The sequence below is a fragment of the Lissotriton vulgaris genome, chromosome 7 (genome assembly GCF_964263255.1).
Source record: "Lissotriton vulgaris chromosome 7, aLisVul1.2, whole genome shotgun sequence".
Classification (NCBI taxonomy): Eukaryota; Metazoa; Chordata; class Amphibia; order Caudata; family Salamandridae; genus Lissotriton; species Lissotriton vulgaris.
In genome coordinates, this window is record NC_141695.1 from 424,790,405 (window position 1) to 424,812,227 (window position 21,823).

Consider the following 21,823-nt stretch of genomic DNA (forward strand, 5'->3'; position numbering starts at 1 on the left):
TCTCCAAGCCTCTTGTTCTCGTATTTCCAGTTTGGAATCTGTCATAGCTTAACTTAAGAAACAAGCGGAGGAGTTGGAAAACCAAAATCGCAGAAATAACCTTAGACTTTATGGTCTCCCTGAAAATATTGAAGGCTCCAACCCTACTGTCTTTTTTCAGTCCTTTATGCTTAAGCTTCTGGATTTGCCTGCTACTTCCTCACTCAACATTCAAAGGCCTCACAGACTGGGACCAAATGTTTTTGTCAAACCACATGGTGTCATCATGCTTTTCCTGCAATATACAGACCCTCTTCAAGTCCTGTCTGCTGTTAAATCCAAAATGCACATTTTTTGGGAAGGCCATCGTCTATTTTTGTCTCAAGATGTTTTACGCCCTCAATTACTTTTAATTAATGCAAGATTTGGACTTCTTCATCCTTGTCTCTTCAAAGCCACATATAAGGAGAAGACTACAACATTTGAAGATCCTGCGGCGTTACAAGAGTTCCTTCCTCTTCATGGAGCTGATGTTATGGACACTTCAAAACCTGTTTGATTATCATGTTTGCCTCGTTTTATGTAGTTGTTTCTCTTGTCTGGATTACTCTTGTTATTCTGATTATACTGTTGAAATGTTCTAATATTTGTTTGTAATAACTTGGTTTTCATATTTCTCTTACCTTCCTCTCCCCAATGCCACTATTTTTACATGTTTAATTTTCCTTCCCTCCTTATACAGGTGTTTTATTCCTACAATTTTGACCCGCCTGTTTTGTTGACATCGTTGACTCTGGTTCCTCTGGATTCAATGGAGATGTTCTCTTTGTTCTATACCTTCTTCTTTCTTCTCATATACTCTCCTTCATGTTTTCTTCACCTACTCTGGTTTGTTCATACTTGTCTTATAAAGTTGCATTCAGTGTAACATCCTGGAACATTAGAGGATTAAACAATCCTATTAATTGGCAACGGGTGCTATCTCATCTAGCTAAATTAACAACTGATGTTTCTTTACTTCAAGAATCGCATATTACAAAAGATGAAGCTTCAAAATTAAAGAGATGTTGGGTGGGACATGAAAAACGGTGTCTTGATTTTATGTCACAAAAAACTGCATGTTTCCATTGTTCAACAAGAGGTTGATACTGAGGGTCGTTGGGTTATTGTTAAACTTCTTATAGACAAGATTCCTGTAGTTATTTTTAATGTTTATTCCCCCTCCTTGGTCGATAAAGATTTTTGGACTAATATGTTAGAGAAATGATTAACCTATGATGATGATTATATCATTTTTGGTGGTGACTGTAATCAAGTTTTTGATCCTATTTTAGATAGGCATTATAGAATTAGATTTGTTCCCTCTAAAAAGGCACTCTCAATATACATCCACAATTAGTCGTAATGCTTTGGTAGATATTTGTAGACTGTATCATCCAGACCTTAGAGATTATTGTTTCTACTCAGCCCCACATCATTCTCAATCCTGTATCAATTACCTTTTCTGAGTAAGTCCCTAGCCCTTAATGCCATTCAATATGAAATTGGCTCTATCCTAATTTTGGACCATGCTCCTGTACTCGTAGACATTGACCTAATCCCCTTTTCTCCTCCCTCAGGAAGATATGGTTTAATAACTCCCTACTTCTTGATTCTATTTTTTGTCAAAAATTCAATTCTTTTGCCTCTAAATTTTTCACTAACAACAACCCCGGAATCTCCCTTTGTTATGGTTTGGGATTCCATTAAAGCTGCTGCCAGAGGTTTCATCATAAATTTTGTTTCTCAAAAGAAAAAATCTGGAGAAGCTCAATCTAATCAATCACTTAATAAAAATAAACAATTTGAATATACTTATTATCATTCGAACAACGAGTCCTCTCTTAAAAATGTAATTGACGCTAAACTTACTTTCAATAGATTATCTACTAAGGCTGCCTTTAACTTCTTACTGAAAAGCAATTTGCGCTATTATGGAGGTCAAAACAAAATGGGGAAATTATTGGCCAACTATTGAAAAGTATGAAAGAAAGAACTAAAATAGATTCTCTACAAGGCCCGCTGGTAATTCTTTCTTCAAAGATTAAGATATCTTAAAGGAATTTGTACCATTTTATAAGAATTTATACACTCCTTAAAAACTAACAGAACAACCTGATCTCCTTTCTTATTTTCAATCTCTTCCCTCTCCTTCATCAAGTCATATTGATTTTAAGTCTCTGGAAACTGATATTTCTCTAGTGGACATCTCTCATGCTGTTTCGGTCTCGCGCCGTGGGAAAGCACCCGGTCCTGATGGCTTTATTATTAAATTTTATAATCACTTTGCGAAAATACTTTTACCAAATCTTTTACTCATTTTTCAATCTTTTTGTATGAATGGCTCTTCCTGGGGCACTATTCAGGAGACTTTAATTTGTTTAATTCCTAAAGATGATAAAGACCATACTCTTTGTAAGAACTATAGAACTATTTCCTTGATCAACACAGACTATAAGATTTTCGCCAAGATTCTAGCGCTTCGTATTGATTCTACCCTACACGATCTTATTGGCCCTGAACAATCTGGTTTCATTAAAGGGAGACTTGCATTTGATAATTCTCGTGTTCTTTTTAATGTCTTAAGCAAGGCCTCTTCACTGGAACATCCTTTTGCCGCGATTACTTTAGATGCCGAGAAGGCTTTTGACTTGGATGGGATTTCATGTTTCATGTTTTAAAATGGGCTGGTTTTCCTCCTAAATTAATTGCTTTTATTTCTTTATTATATTCAGATACCCAAGCTTCAATTTTTGTTAATGGTATAACCTCTGACTATTTTTCACTACATAAAGGAGTGTGATAAGGTTGTCCCTTATCTCCTTTATTATTTGTTATAGCTTTAGAACCCTTCTTAACTAAAATTAGACAGGATGATAGCATCACAGGCTTTTCTTTTGTCTTCATGAAGTTAAAATGTCAGTTTACGCTGACGATATTCTTTTAAATTGTTCTAATCCTGAATCATCTCTTGCTCCTTATCTTCAACAGGTAGCATCTTTCTCTAAAGTTTCTGGTTATCGCCTAAACGCTGATAAATGCAAAATTCTACCCTTAAATATTTATGCCAAAAACATCTTTTTGACCAATCTGGGTTTTCTTGTCAACATCACAAAATCAAATATTTGGGCTTATGGTTCGCTCCCTTATTATCTGATACATTAAAACAACGTTTTGAATATATCATGAAAAAATTGGGTGATTCTATTGCTCGTTGGCACCCCCTCAATCTGTCATGGTGGGGCCATTTTGACTCGATTAAGATGATGCTTTCTCCTCTTGTACTATACACTATCTCCATGATCCCTATTCGAATTCCTGAATATCATTTTAGGAAAATTACTCTATTTTAATAAACTTGTTATGGAAGGGTAAGTCTCTCGTATAGCCTTGTCCTCTCTAATAAAGATAAATCTAATGGTTGACTTAAATTTCCTGATTTTAAAACTTATCATACCGCTTTTTCTTTGAAACAGGCAGCTCAATGGATTTCCACAGATCTTCCTTTAGATCCACCTCTTTGGTTAAAAATGGAGAGTACCTTTATTGCTCCCTTTAACTTTCAGGAGATATTAACCTTCACTTACGACACTGCCTCTTTACGTTCCCCTATTATCTCTCTTTCTCGCAAACTGTTGGTTCCTATGTTATCTTCATCATATCCCTCTAATAGTTCTCTTCAGCAACAACCCATTTGGTATAATAAATCATTAAGAATTCGGAATCGCTCTATATACTGGAAATCTTGGCACTCTAGAAGACTAAGTTGGATTTCCCAATTTATATTGGATAACCAACCCCTTACTTTTGCGGATATCAAAGCTCAATTTTCTTTACCTTCTCCTAAAACACATTACGCTCACTTATACCCATCTCTCATTTTATATCTTCAACATCTACCTAATACTATTGATTTTCCTATTTTGTATAGAAACTTATTCTAAATATTGAACAATTCCCCTTCAGCATCCACTATATATAAATCTTTACGTCTTCCCTTTGACAGATGCAAAAGAAAGGAATGGGAACAGGATTTATCACAGGAGTGGCCAATTGATACCTGGGATAAGATATGGTCTAAAATTAATAAAATCTCTCGAGCAGCAAACACCACGCAGAACCTTTTTTCATTTATCATTGAGTGCTACTTTATCCAATGTCCTTAGCATCTTTTTCATCAGAAATAACCCCTACCTGTTGGTCCTGTCCCCATCCCACTGCTGACTAAAAACATATTTTATTTGAATGTCCTCCAAGCCAACAGTTTTGGAAACTAATTTGGTCCCAAATCCGAAATTCTCTTAGAGTCTAAATCCCCTTTTCTTACACACACATTTTCCTTGGTACTCTTTCCCCCATTGGCCTCAGTCATCACTCAGTTTTAAACTTTTAGATTTATTAATAGCTATTGCATTTCATTTAATAACCTCTAATTGGAAACAAGCTGACAAAGTCACCTTTAGATCTTGGTGGAATGCAGTTTGTTTTCATCATCGACTGGACACTAATTACGTCTCCCCCGTATCTCTAACAATTAAAAGAGATCTCCTATGGCTCCCTATGACAACCTATTTATCCTTATCTGCCTCTTCAATTGTTACTTCTATGAATAGATCAGATGATGTACGAAAGCCACCTTAATTTCTCCCTTTGCCCGTTCATTTTTAGACAATTAATTAGCTACTCATTACTAGATGTTTATTATGCTGTTTTTATTGTTCTTTAACCTTACTCACTGTTATGCTTACAAACTACAAAGACACTCATTTTTTATAGTTGCCTGTTATCTTCAATGGTTCTATAATACTTATATTTTGTCTTATCTTTCCCTCCTTCTTTCTCTTTTCCCCTTTCTTCTTTATATGATGCACATTCTTTGTATACATTGTGAGTTCTATATTGTTAGATATTTCTACTGTATCTATTCATGTATGTAAATAAGTTTTATTATATCAATATATTGCTGGTTCTTTCTTTTGTTTCCCCTTTTTCATTAATAAAATCAAACTTGAAAAAAAGATATGGCATACCAGAGATAATACTGAATATATGGGGCATCCATGGCAGTAGACAGGTGCAGGCTTAGTAAAGGTAATTCTTGGTATGGGATACCCATTGGGGTACCTATGGCACTACCACATTGGAGGTGATTCTTGACATAAAGGTAGACAGATGTGACATATAAGGGGGGACAAACATCACAAAATGCTGGCCCTATCATACTAGAGGTACTTTTAACATAAGGGTCCCACATTTTACATGGATAACATTAATTGCACAATTCCAGGCCTGACATATTATATGTAATTGTAGGCATAAGGGGGCACCAGTGGCAAATAGGGAGAACAAAATGCTGGCCCTGGCACAATGCAGGTTCTTTTTGGTACTTGGGGGCACCCACAGCACATTTTTCTTTGTAAAACAAAAGGGTGTCAACTCCTGTGAAATGTCAGGTTTTATTAGCCTGGCAGTACAGGAAAGGACTTATATATTTAACAAGGGTCCTTTCCTAGCACATGGCATTTGAGCAGATTTATGTGAAACTTGTACTTTAAAATGCCCTACTTGACTAATTTTTCAAATTATCTTGTAGGGAGAAATCCTTATTCTCGAACCCATTCATTCCTAAGAGCTCTGGTTTATTTACTTTGCTCAATACAATCACGGCAAGTATTGTATTATATCCCACCATTTTCAAAGATCATATCAGTACCTTAATATAGTTGCATCCAAAAGATACATGTGTGTTGCATTTTTATGTTAATGGCATAGTTATAAAGTAACTTCAGTGTGGCCAATTATTGTGATATCATTCGGGATAAGGTCAAGTGAGATCACTTCCTGGGAAAATGCATGGTCATGATGTTACTTCCTTTGATGGCAACAAGGTAAAGTGGTGTGATTTCACTTCTGCTACCTCAGAAAGGTGATGCAATATCAGTGTTTGACCATGTGTGGTGCTAAACCTACTCAAGCTCTGAAAGCTGTACATTTACTATTCTTTTGGGTCCTTTTTGGCTGCAGTAACTTTTGAAGAACCCCTTCTTACTCCCAATAAAACACCTCCCATTTAGCAGTAAGTCTTTCTTCTTTTTCAGCCACGTGCGCCCTTTACACATTTACTACTAACAACCTGATTATGCTGTCAGGCGGACCAGAGGCCATCCGACATTGTTCTGGAAGTGGGACCAACTGGCCTCCTGTCAGCGGTTCCAAACCAGCAATTAGGATGCAACCGAACACTGTTCTGTCGCAATCCTATTCTTTACAATGCAAAGAGCCGAGGTACAGTTCATCCCTGCACCCCATGGCAGCCACCTCAAGGTGCCTGCCACCAGGTGCAGAGATCAACGCGGGCACCATAGGTGCCTCCCAGGCTGCCATGCCAGGCCTTGCACCCATGGGGGTCCTACTGGGGCCCCCCAAAGTGGAATTCCCACAGCCTTTCTGTGTTGGAAAGACCAGCACAGAAAAGCTGTGGGAATCTGCCATCGTAATCCCTCGGGCAGAAAGAGCTGCTAGAGGGATTACTGAAGGCTTTCCGAATGGCCGGCGAGCAAACCCAATTTTGCCTTTTTATTGTCCAATACAATAATTTACATTTTAACACTTTCAATTCTCCCTCATAGCTGGACAGCCTAGCATCAGTCACATCCTTCTTCCAAGCCCAGCATCAGCCATATGAAAGTAATGATGACTGCTATTTCAACTCTTATAACTTGGAATTTCCTAGCAGGAGGCACCTTGGGCTTCTGCCTGCATGTCCAATGCATAAACAGTATTGTTTATACAGAACTCTCAACTGCTAATACAGAAAAATACGATAAATTCGATCTGTCTGTCAACCTAAGACTAACTTCCTCACTGAGGGGAATGGACAATAATGACCGCCTGTTTGCTCAAAACAGCGATCTGGTGGCCAGAGGCCAATCATGCCCCTAACCTCAAAGTTTTATGTTAAGTTGAGGTTCATATCTGCCTTTACATTACCACGCCCAGCATGCATTGCTTAACTCTGAGCTGCCTCTCTTGTAACTTTCTTCAAAATCTGAAGACTATCCGTGTTTTCTCGAATTTGTACAAATAGTGCAACAAGCAGACTATTAATTTTAGAAAAGAGGGGAATAGCAAGTATCCTTATGACCACTGTGGCTAAGAGGTGGAAGAGATGATGAGGTCAAACTGAAAAGTGAGAGAACCTGAAAGCCACCTGTTAGGTAGATCTGATGAAATATCTATTGCTTATTTCCCAATATGAGGCTGGTTGAAACCAAACGACATCATAACTTGGGGCTACTTTTTAGCACCAAACCAGTGGGGACAGCCATTTTCTTTAAATTATCTGCTTTTGCATCTATTCTTGAACCATTTTTCTTTTCAACCTTTTTTGCAATCCTTTTGTAATCCATCCTGCATTTTTTATTTTCAAACATTCAACTCCTCCTGCAAGGTAGTGCAATTATCCAAGTTTCTCATGTTATGGCGGGCCATCCAAACCTCTTCCCAATAACACGTACTGAAGCAAATTTCATTGAGTGCAGTTTATTATAACCCAATGCATTTCAGACCCCATGGGTCCTTCGTCAGGGGTCACTGTAAACAACAATCGAACAGACTTTTAAATAAACAAATGTGTATACATACACTGTTTATCATTCTCATTAACTTTAAAATACACAATTTATATATTTCAGTGATCATCAACATGTTATCGAATATTATTCAGTGAATAAACCTCTTTTCTTAGGTGGCTACAATCTTACCCCAACCTCTCCCCACTTTTTATTGTCCCTCTTGCTCTGTCACTACTTCATTAGTACCCTCCTTCCTTTTCAACCGTTTATAAACTCCTCCTCTACGGCCTCCCTGCTAAACCCTCTTATCTCTAATCACAGTCTCCCTCTTTTCGATGCTGTTCACCCCCACATCATCCCTGTTCTACTACTTGAATACATTCCCTTTCAATTATCTCACCTCCTCTCCCCCGATCTAACCAGCTTCGTTAAACTCCTTCCCCTTCCCTCAGCCCCTCTCAGTTAGCCCACCGCCTACCTTCTACATTGTCCTCATTCTCCTCTCACACAGCCACGGTCTTCTCCTTCTACGCTACCACCCGTGTTTTAAACCACACGTTCTACCTTAATTTCCTGTTCCCTCCTCCACCAATTCCGCCTAAGCCACCTAACGCATACCTGGGACACTGCAACTCCCATGATTCACTATAATATACCTAATAACATTGTAATTTAATCTGTGCAACTAATTCGCCTGTGTTTTCGTTAACAAGTACATTGTGTAAATATAATTTCAACCTAAAGTTATAACAAGCGATATGTCTGAAATTTCACGTTGCTGTTTAATGTCCATCTGACTCTCTTGAAAATAAACATGCTAAATGAACCAGAATTTTCCGCCTTGCATGGACACAGCAAAAGCTTTTTTTTCCCATTTTCACCAAACTCTTAGTCTCTTGTAGTCTTGTAGTTTAGTGTCATTGCGTGCTCACTAGTTATTGGGAAGAGGTTCGGATGGCCCGCCATAACATGAGAAACCCGGGAAATTGCGCTACCTTGCAGGAGGAGTTTTAAGGATATTAAGACAGATCAATAATCTTGAACTGAACTTTCTAATTGCTCGTGTCTCACTCTGTTAACACCAACTCAGTTGTTTCCCTTTATGCTAGTCACATAATTTTGTTATTGTTTTTGCCGCACTAGTCATAGTGAGATCCTATCAACCTGCATAAACAGTTAAGTATGCATTGCTAATTCATTGCAGTACAGTGCTTACTTAGTGGTATGGCACATGATCACAATGGTGGAGGTGTCAGTTCACCATAACTTTCTGGTCCCATATCGAGAGGGCTGAGGGAAAAGTCCCTGGTGGCCAATGACAAGCTCTAAGTTGGAAAGTACACTCTAGGCATGATTTTGCTTCCCTGTTTGTTGATATTGCTTCAAAGTGGCAGGTGTTAGATAAACTTGGAGACAATGAGGACTTCTTGCCTCACCATTGTCACTAGTCTGAATATAGTTTTTAATCTATTCCGTCCCACATGAATCACAAATACACATTTTCTACGACTTTGTCGATAATGGATAATATGAGGTATTGGAGTCCTGACCAACTATTGTTAGGATCAACTGTAAGCATTGAAGAAAAATTAAGTTCCAGTGTGGTCTTTACAACCACTTCTGGTGTGGAGATTGTTGGATTTTAGGGACCTTTTCTCAATCCATGGTACAGACCTAAGGAGCTTTTCTTTGGCAATAAACATGTCAACCATTTTGCTGGGACTCTTTGGATGATTATTTCCTGCAAGTCCCTTATGTCTTTTTAATCTTGTCATAGATTCCAGTTTCAACTAATAAAAATGTAATATTGGTTATCGATAGACAATTTTATCTCATTCAGCCTAATCTAATAATTTCATATACTCCCTCATAATATTTCTTTAATGGGCCATCGCCTACTGAGTCTTTGTGAGCCACAAATGAATGATTAAAAAAGATCTCCTAAAAGTGCTTCATTAGGAACCCTCCACCCAACATGGAGCACAACCCAATGATGAAGCATGTCGCCTTGGAGCGTGAGGATCTGGTATCCCGAAAAAGAATTACATTTGTACTCACAAATTGTCTACTATCCGTGGTTTTGGACAAGCTAACTTCTTTCCAAGTCATACTTTTTGGGGGGAGATATTGGACCTGAGAGGACCTTTGACAGACTGCCTAATTCCTCTCATTGCCCATTTTGTGTAGTGGTTCTCTGAATGTACACTATTTAAAAGTGTGCTTTAAGAATATCACCCACAATCACGCCTCTTCATTGTAAGATGTCCCTGGGCCTGGGCACCTCAGTTATCATCTAAGCCCCTGTTTCGCTTGAAACAACCAAACCAACATGTAACATCACAAGATAATAAAAAAGGAGGAAACTCAAACGAGAATGCAACAATAGGAAACAGTTTAATTTATCTTTGAAGAATATATTAATTTCCAGAGATATATCATACACAGCACTTTTTAAATATATATTAAATTTTGTATTGAACTTTTCAATCTTGATGTGAGTTGGGCGTCCTCATTGTCCATTAGCCCTGGTTAATTAATGATTTCTTTGGAGAATCAATATGCACATGAGATTGTAATGCTCAAATTATTCCACAGTCTTTAGTCCCACCACCACAACAAACTGGAAAATGGAGCTGGATAGAGGGGCAGGCCCAAGTGGACTGTGTGCTGTTTGAACTCACATGCCATGATTTGAAATGGAGTGGGATATCTGGGGAGGCAAAAGTGAACCAGGAAATAGAAGATAACTTTCTTTTTGCTAATACATCACATGATATTTATTAGTTTTTTGGTTTGCTTTCTAAAAGCTATTTTTACCACCCTACTCACTCCACTGCACCTTATCCTTCTGCCAATGGAAAGAAAATGTCTTGAGTTCTTCCCTGTCTTGTGTCTCCTGGTGGTAAACCGAAATCTCTCTTTTGCAATATATATTTCCTGGATTTATTTCCTCTTTGAGTTTTTTCTTTCCAGGAACTTCTTTGTTTTTGCTGCTGGCATATCTCCCACTCCTCACTAGACACAAAGGACGTCGAAATCAGGCTTCCTGGGGTGAAAGAAAAGAAAACTGAAGTGGTGAAGTCGCTGGGAATGGGGGAGGAGCATTAAATGGAATGACCAGGTATTACTGGATGTGTCAGTTCAAACAGTACAACCAAGTTACCACTTCCCGCTTGAACATCATCCCTCCTCTAATGGCAGTCCTTATTAATTGATTACTGGTGCATTGTGTTCTTAAGTATGTCCAAAACCCTATATTTCAATGGAACCCACTAGAAACGGTCTGATTAACTGGAATATGTACACGAACAGCTTTCCCTGATACCCTGGTCACATTGAGCTATACAAAATGTGAAGTCTGAAGGATAAACAATTATATGTTACTTCTAATAAAACCCAACCCTTGTTTCCTTTTACCTCTATTAGTTTGTAAGACATTCATTAAAGCCAGTTCACAGAACTGGCTTACACCGTCTCAAAGAAGAGATAATGTGATTGTTTTGGTAACATATGTGCTCTTAGCTGGGCTTGATATTGTAAGCCATTTTTCAAAACGTACACCATTTTTCAAAATTGTAAACTCATGGGAAAAGAAGGTAAACTTGGTGTTTGAAGCCGGCTTATAAATTGGGCTATTTAAATTATTTTATCCCTGCCAACCGTGGACCTGTTGGAAGGCCTGATGGGGGTCTAACCATTTGGGTCAGATATGATCTTGATTGTAACATTCAAATGTTACATGCTGATTCCTTTGACATTCTAGCCATTCGACTAAGGGTATATAAGGAGAGGCCTTCTGACATTGACATCTTCAATGTTTATGTCAGAGGGGTATATATGGAGGATTAAGATCCCATACCATTTCAACCCTAGAAAAATATCTGATAGCCCACCATTCATACTCGAGCTTGATACTAGAGGGTAATTTTACCACCTCATACCCTTGGCCAGGGTGATTCCTCTAGAAATGGTGACAAGGATGAGTTATGGGGAATTCCAAAGCTCGATCTTCCACCTATACAAAGGTGGTTTGAGGCAGCCTTATAGCTTAAGGCCTTCATTTTGGACTTCGTCTTAAGAGCCACAGATGAGAATGCCCCCTCCAATTGGCAGGAAGTTAACACCTATAGTAACTCTATCCACTCAAGCCGCACAGATTAATCCTATTAGATATTTGTTTATGGTCTTCTTTAGTGGATACGAGGGTCATAAACTAGATTGAAAGTGACCATGATCTGTTAAGTCTTCTTATGGCTTCCTTTTGTCTTAGACAAATAAATGTCCAAGCCACATTAGCCCACACATTCCCTCGAATGATATGCAGGGCATCAATTGGTCCAAAGTAGTGGAGTCACCACTCATCTTATAGCAATTAAGCATAGATTTACAGGATTTCCCGAGGGACATGTCTTCCAGATATCTTTCAGAATATTATTGCTCCACCGTCTTAGGTTGACCGTTTTTCAAAGTTATATTAATCAACGATCGCTCCTAATGATTTGAATGACGTGTCAGGGATTGACCATGTTGATGACATTACAGCTGTCTCTGATTCTATCTGCTATTCACCAGACACATCCCTAGTTTTGGATTCTATAACTAGTGGAAGAGTGTCAGGATCTTATTGTATCCCAGGAGACATCTTTTGTCAGATAGCCACAGCTGGTCTAAGTAAATCCTCCTATTTTATAATGCAGTGCCCCGTACCCGAATCTTCAAAGGGTGTGGAGGTTATTCTGATATACAAGAATGAGAATAGAGCTCTTCCATTAAACTACAGGCCAATTAGCCTGATAGATTGGGTACATAAAATGTTTGCTTGTTTGGTTCTCTGTAAGATAGAGGAATGGATTGCTCATAAGGCTAGTATATACCCTTTCCAGGCAGCCTTCAGAAAAAAGAGATCCACACTAGACCAAGTCTTTTGCATTCTTTTAATTTACTGGAAGACAGTTGTGGTCGGCAGGGACAATGTATATGTTTCTTTTGTAGACCTCAAATCTGCCTTTAATCTGGTCCCAAGGAGGCATCCCCAGATTCTTTTGAGTTTATTGATATGTTTACATGCAGGGGAATGATACATAGGTCAGTTGGGGGCCTCAGGGTCATGTGATTGAACGATTTCCTATCAATAAAGGTGTTTGCCAAGGTTGCGTATTGGCGCCCACCCTGTTTTCATTATATCTTAACGACATCGTCCGGCACCTTTTCTGTTTTTTAATTAATGTACCATCTCTGACTGGCAAGAAAACACCTATATTGCTATTTGCAGATGATATTGATACTGAAAACCCCCAGGGGCCTTCAATGAGCATTAACCATATTTGAGGAATATTGCAAGTCCCGGGGTCTAGCAATAAACTCTGCAAAAACCAAGCTTATGGCTTAGCAAACATAGATCGTTTAGAGGCAGACTGGAACTGCGTGGCTTACCCTTTAAAAGTGTAGAGGTATTCAGTTATCTGGGCATTACCAATGCTTTCAACTTGTCATGGAAATATCAGGTAGAACTTTTGACACTCAAACATGGTCAAACAACAGGTGTTATTGTAAGAGAACTAAGCAGATCCCTTACCAAACTAATTGCACCATACTGCGGATATATGACAGCAAAGCTGTCAGTTCCGTCCTTTATGGTTCTGAGCTGTTGGGTTTTTCTAAACTAGACTCACTATACACCTCAGAAAATATATTTTAAAAGAACTTAGTCAGGCTACCCCAAAGCACTCCAACTAAGCCCCTACTGATGGACATGGGCAAGCATATTTTTGCCTGATCGAGTCATTCTCCACCCTTTGCTCTTCTGGCGAAGGCTATGGCCACAACTAGAATTAGCCCAGAATGTTGTGGCCCTTACGGCTCAAACATCAATCAATAAATCAGGATTTATAAAGTGCGGCTAATCACCCTATATGGTATCCAGGGGCTATGATGGAGTCTGATAGATTCCACCAAATATCCTGGTTAAAGCAAGTCCAAAAGCTACTCTCGGCTGTAGGACTTGGGATATTTTGGGACAACCCCCTTTCTAGTTCACTTCTGACTACTGAACTGCTAAAGAAACATTATTGGCAATGGGTTGATGAAAATGAAGTCAGTGCTAGTCTTGACCATCCTTTTATTTGGTCTTTTTTTTATTTTAAATGTAATTCCTCACTGGAATCCTATTGGAATGCCATTGTAGCACCCCTAAATGGGAAATTATATTTTCAATTCAGGGTTGGTTCATTACCCCTTAAAACATTTACCATCAGTTGGGCCCCGGGTAATGATACACTATGCCTTACTTGCAACATTTCCCCTGAAACAATTGGCCACGTTTTATTTGCCTGTTTTGGCTATGTCGCTATATGCCTGACTTGGATCAATGCAATTTGGAGGCTATTGGGATGAATTAGCCTAGCTCCTCTAAGAATTTTAAAATCACATTGTAACCAGGCCTAAACATGTGCAGTTGCAAAGTTTTTGGGCAAAATATGGGTCATTGGAGCCAGGGCCTTAACAGCTGCCACTGAATCTCCTTAATACCATTATTGGTGAAACTAAGTACATTGATATAAATTGCACTTAGTTGTTTTCGAGTTAGGAATGAATGGTCACTTAGCTATCATCTTTGTCTGATATTCTTTATAATTGTCTGATGGCCATCGAACAGATAAGATTAATTAAAGGACTGGCTACATGGCTTTTATTCTGCTGTTTCCGTGTTCGTTGTATTTTATGTTTGTTTTAAATTATTCTTACTTTTATCACCTTCTCATGGCTTATTTGTGATGAAATTACTTTTTATTTGGATAGTGTTGTGCAGATCGTCTTTTCTTATTTGTTTCACATTTTATAATATTGTACGTTTTATTGATTTTATGACTAAACTGTCGAATAAAGTGAAATGAATCTTTACGGATCAACTGGAATATGCACTCTAATAGCTTTTCATGATACCCTAACCACATTAGGATATACAAAATATGTAGTCTGAAGGATAAAATATTGTATGTTACTTCTGCTAAAGCGAGTTAGGGTGCAGCCTTTTATTCCTTTGACTTCTATTGTTAGTTTGTAGGACATTCATCAAAGCCACTTCACAGGACTGGGTCACATTATCTCAAAGAAGAGATATTGTGAATTTTTTGGTGACATATGAACTCTTAGCTGGGCTTGATAATGTACGCAACTTTTTAAAAGCGGACACCAATAGGGAATGAATGCACGAGTTACAGTATATAATGTCTTGAGCGTGATATATTGTTTTCCCACCAGGCCGGATACACAAAAGGCAATAGCTTTATCGGATCACAAAATAGAGAGATGATCTATAGGAACAGAACAAGGCTGTTTGCCTTCAAAATTCTTACTCCTGTCTGTATGACTGGACATGAAAACAACTTGCGATTGACTACTACAATTAGAGTCTTTCATCTAAACACTCTTTCTTACTCATAGTCTTTTGATGGCTAATGATTGCTTAATTTTAATTTTCCAGGCAGATTTCAGCACTGGCATTAGAATAAAATTCCACCGCTTGGATAATTAAAGAAAATTGAGACCTCCAGCTACCTTGTCTTTGAGAACTAGTAGATCATGAATGTGTTGCTGTCACAATTTCCTCAAAGAGTCACCTCTTTTGTGAAATGTTATCACATTAGCAAATGGTTTTCACTTTTTTGAAAATTGGATATTCTGAGATTGGTATTTTATAGCAAACATATATTCTTTAATCTATACTTTTTATACAACTATATTCATATTCCGTTTATATTTTAGAGTTGTGGAAATTTCATATGTAAAGCAAAAGCCTTTCTTGTTTAAAGATGTATTTAGTAAGCAGTACTGCTCCGGTTCTTCCAAGTGGTTTTCCTTATGGGTGTCATCCTTAACAGTTAATTTGTAGAATGCTGGCCTGTAATGAGGAAAGATGATTTTGCACGAAACCAGAGATGTGATTTCTTCGTAAATTTAGTTAAAATGTCAATTAAACTCTATTTAAAAGAACATAGAAGAACCATTAGTGGAATATCAGGTCCTACTGTTCTGGTCAATCTGAAACTTCTGATTGGTAGTCCGATGACTGGGGAAAACAAACAAAAATTGACCACTGACCAGCTTTTTTAAATATCCTGAAGGTTTTACCTAGGTTCAAAGTTGAGGAAGGATGTGTAGTAATTGTCAGGTAAGGGATTCTGTTTTTTAGGGGCACAGTAAAGTATGTATGAGAATGTAGTCTGCAGGACACCCTCATATTACATTCCGATTGTGAAAGCATAACAAATGCTAAAAATGGTAGGTGCATTAAACAACCAATATTGTGGTAGTAGAGCTTGTGCACATGCACATTCCCAAGACACCATGTCTAAACACTCAATTAAAGTAGCTATGTGGACAAGACAGGCTAGGGATTGGCCATACATTTGATTTATAAATGCCAAGTGGGAAACTGTAACCATATTTCTTGCTCCAGTGTTTCTGCTATTGAAAGGGAAGCCCTCTCTATGGATAACAAATTATTTTAGAATTTCACCTTTTGCTCTAAAAGCTTCTAGCCTTACCCACCCAGGCCATATGCTAGTGAGTGCACATTGTATTGCATGTTGATATCACAGGATCAACTGGCTATCAATGCCTGAGTAAATATGAGCATTGAGAAAATGCAATGGCCAAATGTTAGAGGGTACCATACCTACTTCATATGTTAATGAATGAAAAAAAAACACTGTGAGAGGTGTTGAGAACAATTACAACATTTACACAGGGACAGAAAGACTAGGAAGTTTGGCACCTTTAACCTTTTGAGATTTAACATCCAAATCTTGCAATAGAAATATATAAATTAATTAATATAAGTAAGATGAATGATCTCTTTGGGTATGCCACTATCAGGGAAAGTACAGTATGAGAACCAGAGAAGTGAATCCCAAATGATATTACGGAAGGCTAGTGAACCAGTGCTCACAGCAGCTACAGTTTCTGTATTTATTTGAATGCCTATCCCCTTTTAAATTTTAGCCATTTACCCTCTTTTCTTCTAACCCTGTTCACTCTACTTTGTCTGTTTCTTTAGTATTTTAGTAATCTTCGTTCTCCCTGTCCCCACTCAATTTCCTGTAAATAGGGCTAGAACATGTTTAGAATGCCCGCCTTTGTGTTTGATTTTTAAGATTCGAAAAGGAATAGACACAGGTGCTTACAAAACCATGTGTGCAAATTGCTTGATGTTTTGACATATGTTAATTATGTTTTGCATATTTATAAGTAAACAACCTCTTTTTTGCGTATTTTCTACTTGTAGTTCCTCTTTTGATCGTTTGTTTATAAGGTAAATAAATCATGATTTACTAATTTGTCATATTGTTGTCAGTGGCCTTCAAACATAAAATACTAGTCATGTCACTTAGTTACTAATCAAGTGTACTTACTCCTAAATGCTAAGCTCTTGTCATTGCACACAGCTTGGCTACCAAGCTAATTTACTGCACTGAGTTCTAACATGTGATAGATTTGCCAGCAATACAAATATATAGTAGTACACATGGTTAATAAAAACAGTTGACAATAACCAGGCAATGGATCAAACATGATATAGAAAACTACAAGCTTTTTAGAGACTGAGAATCTCATGGATTTCAATATTCCTGAATATGGCTTTCAAAGTAGTTGGGTGCAGGTGGTAATGGAGCTGCTACTTAAGGCACGATTAATGATAAGCCCGAAACATCAGGCAACAATGAAGATGGCTCGCGGGAGAAAGCTAAGACGAAACAGGGTTTTGGTGACAACACATTAAAGGGAAGGTAGACATGTTGTAGATAAAATGATTACCATAATATGTATTATGGCTTCTTGTCTTGCACACCTCATTGTGTCTATCTCAACCTGTTTTAGCTCATAATCTACTGAGGAAGAGATGCTTGAATATAAACTTGTTAAATGAGAAGAGGACGTTCAGAAATACGGCTTGGCATTCGTTTGCCTTTAGAACTCAAGGTATATAAATATATATATATATATATATATATATATATATATATATATATATATATATATATATATATATATATATATTTCTTTTTTTAATATATATATGTGGTCTGTGTTAGTTATTGACTATTTCTCATTTCAAGATGTTACAAACTGATTTTGAAGTTATTTTTAAATTACAATCACGTTCACAGGTATAAACATAGGTCTTGTAGACTTCTACATTTGATATAACAGTTCTAGACACTGTTGGGTTAAACTCTGTCTTTATGAGCTATAATAACAGACACACTCTGGTTGGACTTGTAGAGATGTAGCAGGCAAAGTAGCTGACTGGGCTGTTTTACAGGTTTATCCGTAATACTGATATATTTTGCTGGGCCTACAAGAGGAATGATGGAAAAATGAGGATGCAATTCAGGATATTCAGGTACATTGAAGGAATGACTGCATATTAAGATTCAATGATAGGCGGGTTTAATTCTTTCTGGGTTTATTTTCATCTGATTTAACTCTAGAGGACATTTGAAATGAGTAATCAACTGATCGATAGGCATCGAACTGGAATAACGTCTGGTATTATTTCCACAATATAGATTAAGATCTACTTTCCATAGCTACCATCAAAAGGCCTTTCAATGGTCTTGGTAGGCCTGCATTGTGCAGGTTTACTACTAACCCAGTTAGTGATGTGGCAATGTACCATCATGCACTGTAATACATTGATTAATGTGTGCAAACTTTGAGGGTTGACATTGCATCAGGCAAGATAAGGCACCCTTGGTAGGTATGTGTAAAGTGCAGAGGAGGCATCAAAGCAGATGTTCTGTAGCTAAACTAATATATTTGTAACCTTATAGAGGATCTGTACTCCCACATGTTGCATGTGTGGTTGGAATTAGCATTTCCCTTTTCAAGTAATAGTTTAGCCCTCAACATTTTGTTTCCTCATTCTAAATTGCAACTCAAAACAATATTTGTTTTGTTCTTTGGTGTAGGGGTGACAGACTCGCAGAGAACTTCCTACATCGTTTCATCCGAAGTGGTAACCACAGTGTACTTCTCCACAATGACCCTTTAACTGTCCTGGGGCTTAGGAGAGGGGTTCTCTGTGCTGCCTTTTTCTCCTTTCTCCCACATATCTGAGGAGATAGACGCCTATAAGAAGAAAGATTATCTTTCTTTCTTTCATTTCTACTAGACAGTAGGATATGAGAAAGCATGTTTAATGTCCCCCATATATGTGATTGAATTCATTTTAAAGCTCTGTGTTTACCACTGCTCCACCATGAGGTCAATCATTCTGTTCACACTGAGGTCCGGAGAATCGAAGAAGTCAGTGGAGAAGATGCTGGTTCCAACAGGACTGCTGGGCCCAAATCCAGAAGTGGATCCTGAAGTTAGGGCCTCCAACCAATCTGCAGGGTCAAAGGTTGCCTTAGAAGTAGAAGATGCTGAAGAGGATGAAGAAGAGGATTGGCTGGTTCTGTTCTGCTGACGATCCGGTGATGGGGGCATCTCGATCTGGTAAGGGGAAAATACCATTGAGAGACTGTCCTGGGTTGAGAGAAAGTCATACTGTGCCGAGATAGGGAATTCCATGAGGCTGGGTGGTGGGCCTGGTGCTGAAAGATAATCATTGTTTCGTGGCCTCTTGGAAGGACTCCCTTGTGGCTGTGAACAAGGAAACTGGTCTTCAGGTGGCTCCTCTTTTATTTTGGGTGGTTCTGTCACAATGGTTTCTGTTGGCAAAAGCTCTCCTATAATGATAAAAAGTAATATTCGTTAGGCAAGTTACAGTTTCCCAATAGACAATTTTTCACACCAATCAGCTTTGTAGAGGACACAAACAAAATGCAATAAATCAGTGTGAAGCACATATCTAGAAACTGGGTAGTGATACAATTCCAATCACTTACCAGTTTATTTGCCTCAGAGCTTTTCCTCATTTCTGGCCTTTCTCACTTGTTTGAAATCTCATGACTTTCCCCCAAGAACCCGTTTTTTTATGGGAGCCTGTGTTTACGTTCTGAACACAGGATGCCATTGAAGTCAATGGGAGTCTGACCGAATTGTATCTGGATGCATCCATATGCATCCTAATTGCTTGTTCAGACTACCCCGATCCGAGTCGTTCGGAAAGCATTCCGGATCCGATTCGGTAGGAATGCTTTTCTAACAAGATCGTAATCGGCCCCTAGATGGAGACGTGTATATTTCCTGTCCCTGCTTGTCTCCATTATTAAAGACAATTTTGATCTAATTAATGATTGCCTGCTGACTCTTAACCGTGCTCCCCAATCTATCCGGGTGGCTTTATTAAGCTTAATAGCTCTAATATGCTAGCTCTTTCGGGATTCACCTCAACCAAGTAAAGCCCTTCCCCAAGTTGGTTTAATAAAGAATGTAGAACTGCAAACAGTAGGCTATATTGAGCCCTAAATGACATTCCAAGAACCCAAGACAAGATTGTCAAGGCTAGAGCCATATATAAACTGGCTATTAGGATGCAGAAAGCAGAAACAAAGGAAGAAACCTGAAAAAACATGGTCAACGCTTGCAAAGACAAAGATGCTGGTGCCTCACCTTTTGGAAAATTGCAAACACTAACAAAAGTGGTCCTGATAACTCAAATGGGCAGGGCACAATATCAGCCCCAAAGGTTGGGTGGAACACTTTAGTCATATCTATTCTTTTGATGCAGACGGGGATAATAATATGCAGGAGGCCCCCACAAACTTCCTGTTTTTCACTTGAGGAGGTTATGAACGTCATAAATGCTAATCCATCTCATAAGGCCCTGAGACCTGTTGGGGTCCCTATGGACTTGTATAAATCAAACACAACTTTGGGGGCCCATCTTAACTAATGTCATCAAGACTGAAATAAGCATCAGCATTCCAACATCATGGTAGGCCACTACTGTTGTTCCTATTTATAAGAAGGGAAATAAATAGATCTTAAGTGCAATAGACTAATGTATTTAATTGATTCAGAGGCTAAAATTGTAGGATGTATTATTCTTCATAGAACTGAGGCCTGGGCAAACAAGAATAAGGTTATTAATATGATGCTCTTTAGATTTAGAGCAGGATTGGGGACCCAGGAGCAATGCTTGAACTTGCATCTAATTTTTTAAAGTACATGTAGTCAAGAAAGGAACTCTATGCTTTTCTTTTATGGATATCGGTAGTAGCTTTGGCCAGGTAAACTGATCAAAGTAATGGGGCACTCTGGGACATATAAGCTTATCTTAACTAGGGGAGTGACTGCCTCTGTGAGATATGGGTCTGAGGGAATATGTACTGAAACTTTTGGGCTGACCAAAAGTGTTCGACTGGGCTGATTCAATGCTCCCAATATATGTATTCTGTATATAAATGGGCTGAGCGATTTTCTGATGGCCATTGGCAAGGACCTGCCAAAGGTGGGACCCTGGATTGTTTCAGCACTGTTATATGCAGATGATGTAGTCTTAATTGCCCTCACCCCCAATGGTTTGAGAGGACTCGATAATGTTGTCAAGTTCATGGATAATCTGCAGCCTCTGATTGGCATGGCAGGAAATTAGGCTTGGGTCGATGGGCCTGTGGCTCAGGACAGTAGGTGGGCCGTTCTTTTGGTGGAATAAGTAGCCCCACCACCTGGGCCGTTTCCACTGCAAGCCCACACCAGCATACTTACACTAACAGTGAAGAGATGCACAGCCGGGTATTTCTCAGAGAAAAGTGACAATGGCTGCTCCTGGTCATCCCTGCATGGGCTGTCCCTGCCTTCCGGCTACTTCCGGGTGTGACAGATGCCTCAAGGAGTTGCTAATGGGAAGTCATTAGCATTTGCTGTGAAAAGGACTTGGGCAGGGGAGCGCACTGGAAAATAGGAGCGGTGGGGATTGGTGAGGCCAACTAGGAGTGCCTCAGTTTATTTATTACCCATCCCTGCCATAGAACAGGCAAAGATAAATAAACGTCTTCTCTCCCCCTTTGCCTGCCCGATATCAGTTATTGCAGTCAACAGAGAGAGGTTGGGGCCTTTAGCGACTTCGAAATTGCTGAACCAGTTCAAGTTCCAGCGTCCGCTCAACATCCTGTGATTCTGGGTAAATTACCTAATCTACCTGAACCTAAAAAACACGAAAAAACGAATCCGACCTTTTGTAAAATGATCTGGTGCTCATGCTTAGCATCCCAATGCCTCTCAGTCAAGTTTGTGCTATATAAAACTGCATGTATGTGAGGAAAGTGATACTATTTGTT

General features: G+C 38.7%; 1 protein-coding gene across 3 annotated transcripts in view; it reads right to left on the reverse strand.

Annotated features, from left to right (window-relative positions):
• Positions 1–21,823, reverse strand: part of MAMSTR (MEF2 activating motif and SAP domain containing transcriptional regulator) — a 246,401-nt gene that overhangs the window by 21,867 nt on the left and 202,711 nt on the right. For 2 of the 3 annotated variants that reach the window (XM_086930406.1, XM_086930408.1), the window contains 2 exons: positions 18,844–19,327; positions 9,968–10,638 (listed from right to left, as the gene is read on the reverse strand). The exons of the other annotated variant lie outside the window; for it this stretch is intronic. In XM_086930406.1, the coding sequence (XP_086786532.1) occupies positions 10,608–10,638; positions 18,844–19,327 (515 nt within the window). In that variant the 3' untranslated portion in view covers positions 9,968–10,607. Of the gene's footprint in view, positions 1–9,967; positions 10,639–18,843; positions 19,328–21,823 lie in introns of those variants that run through there. 3 annotated transcript variants of the gene reach the window in all.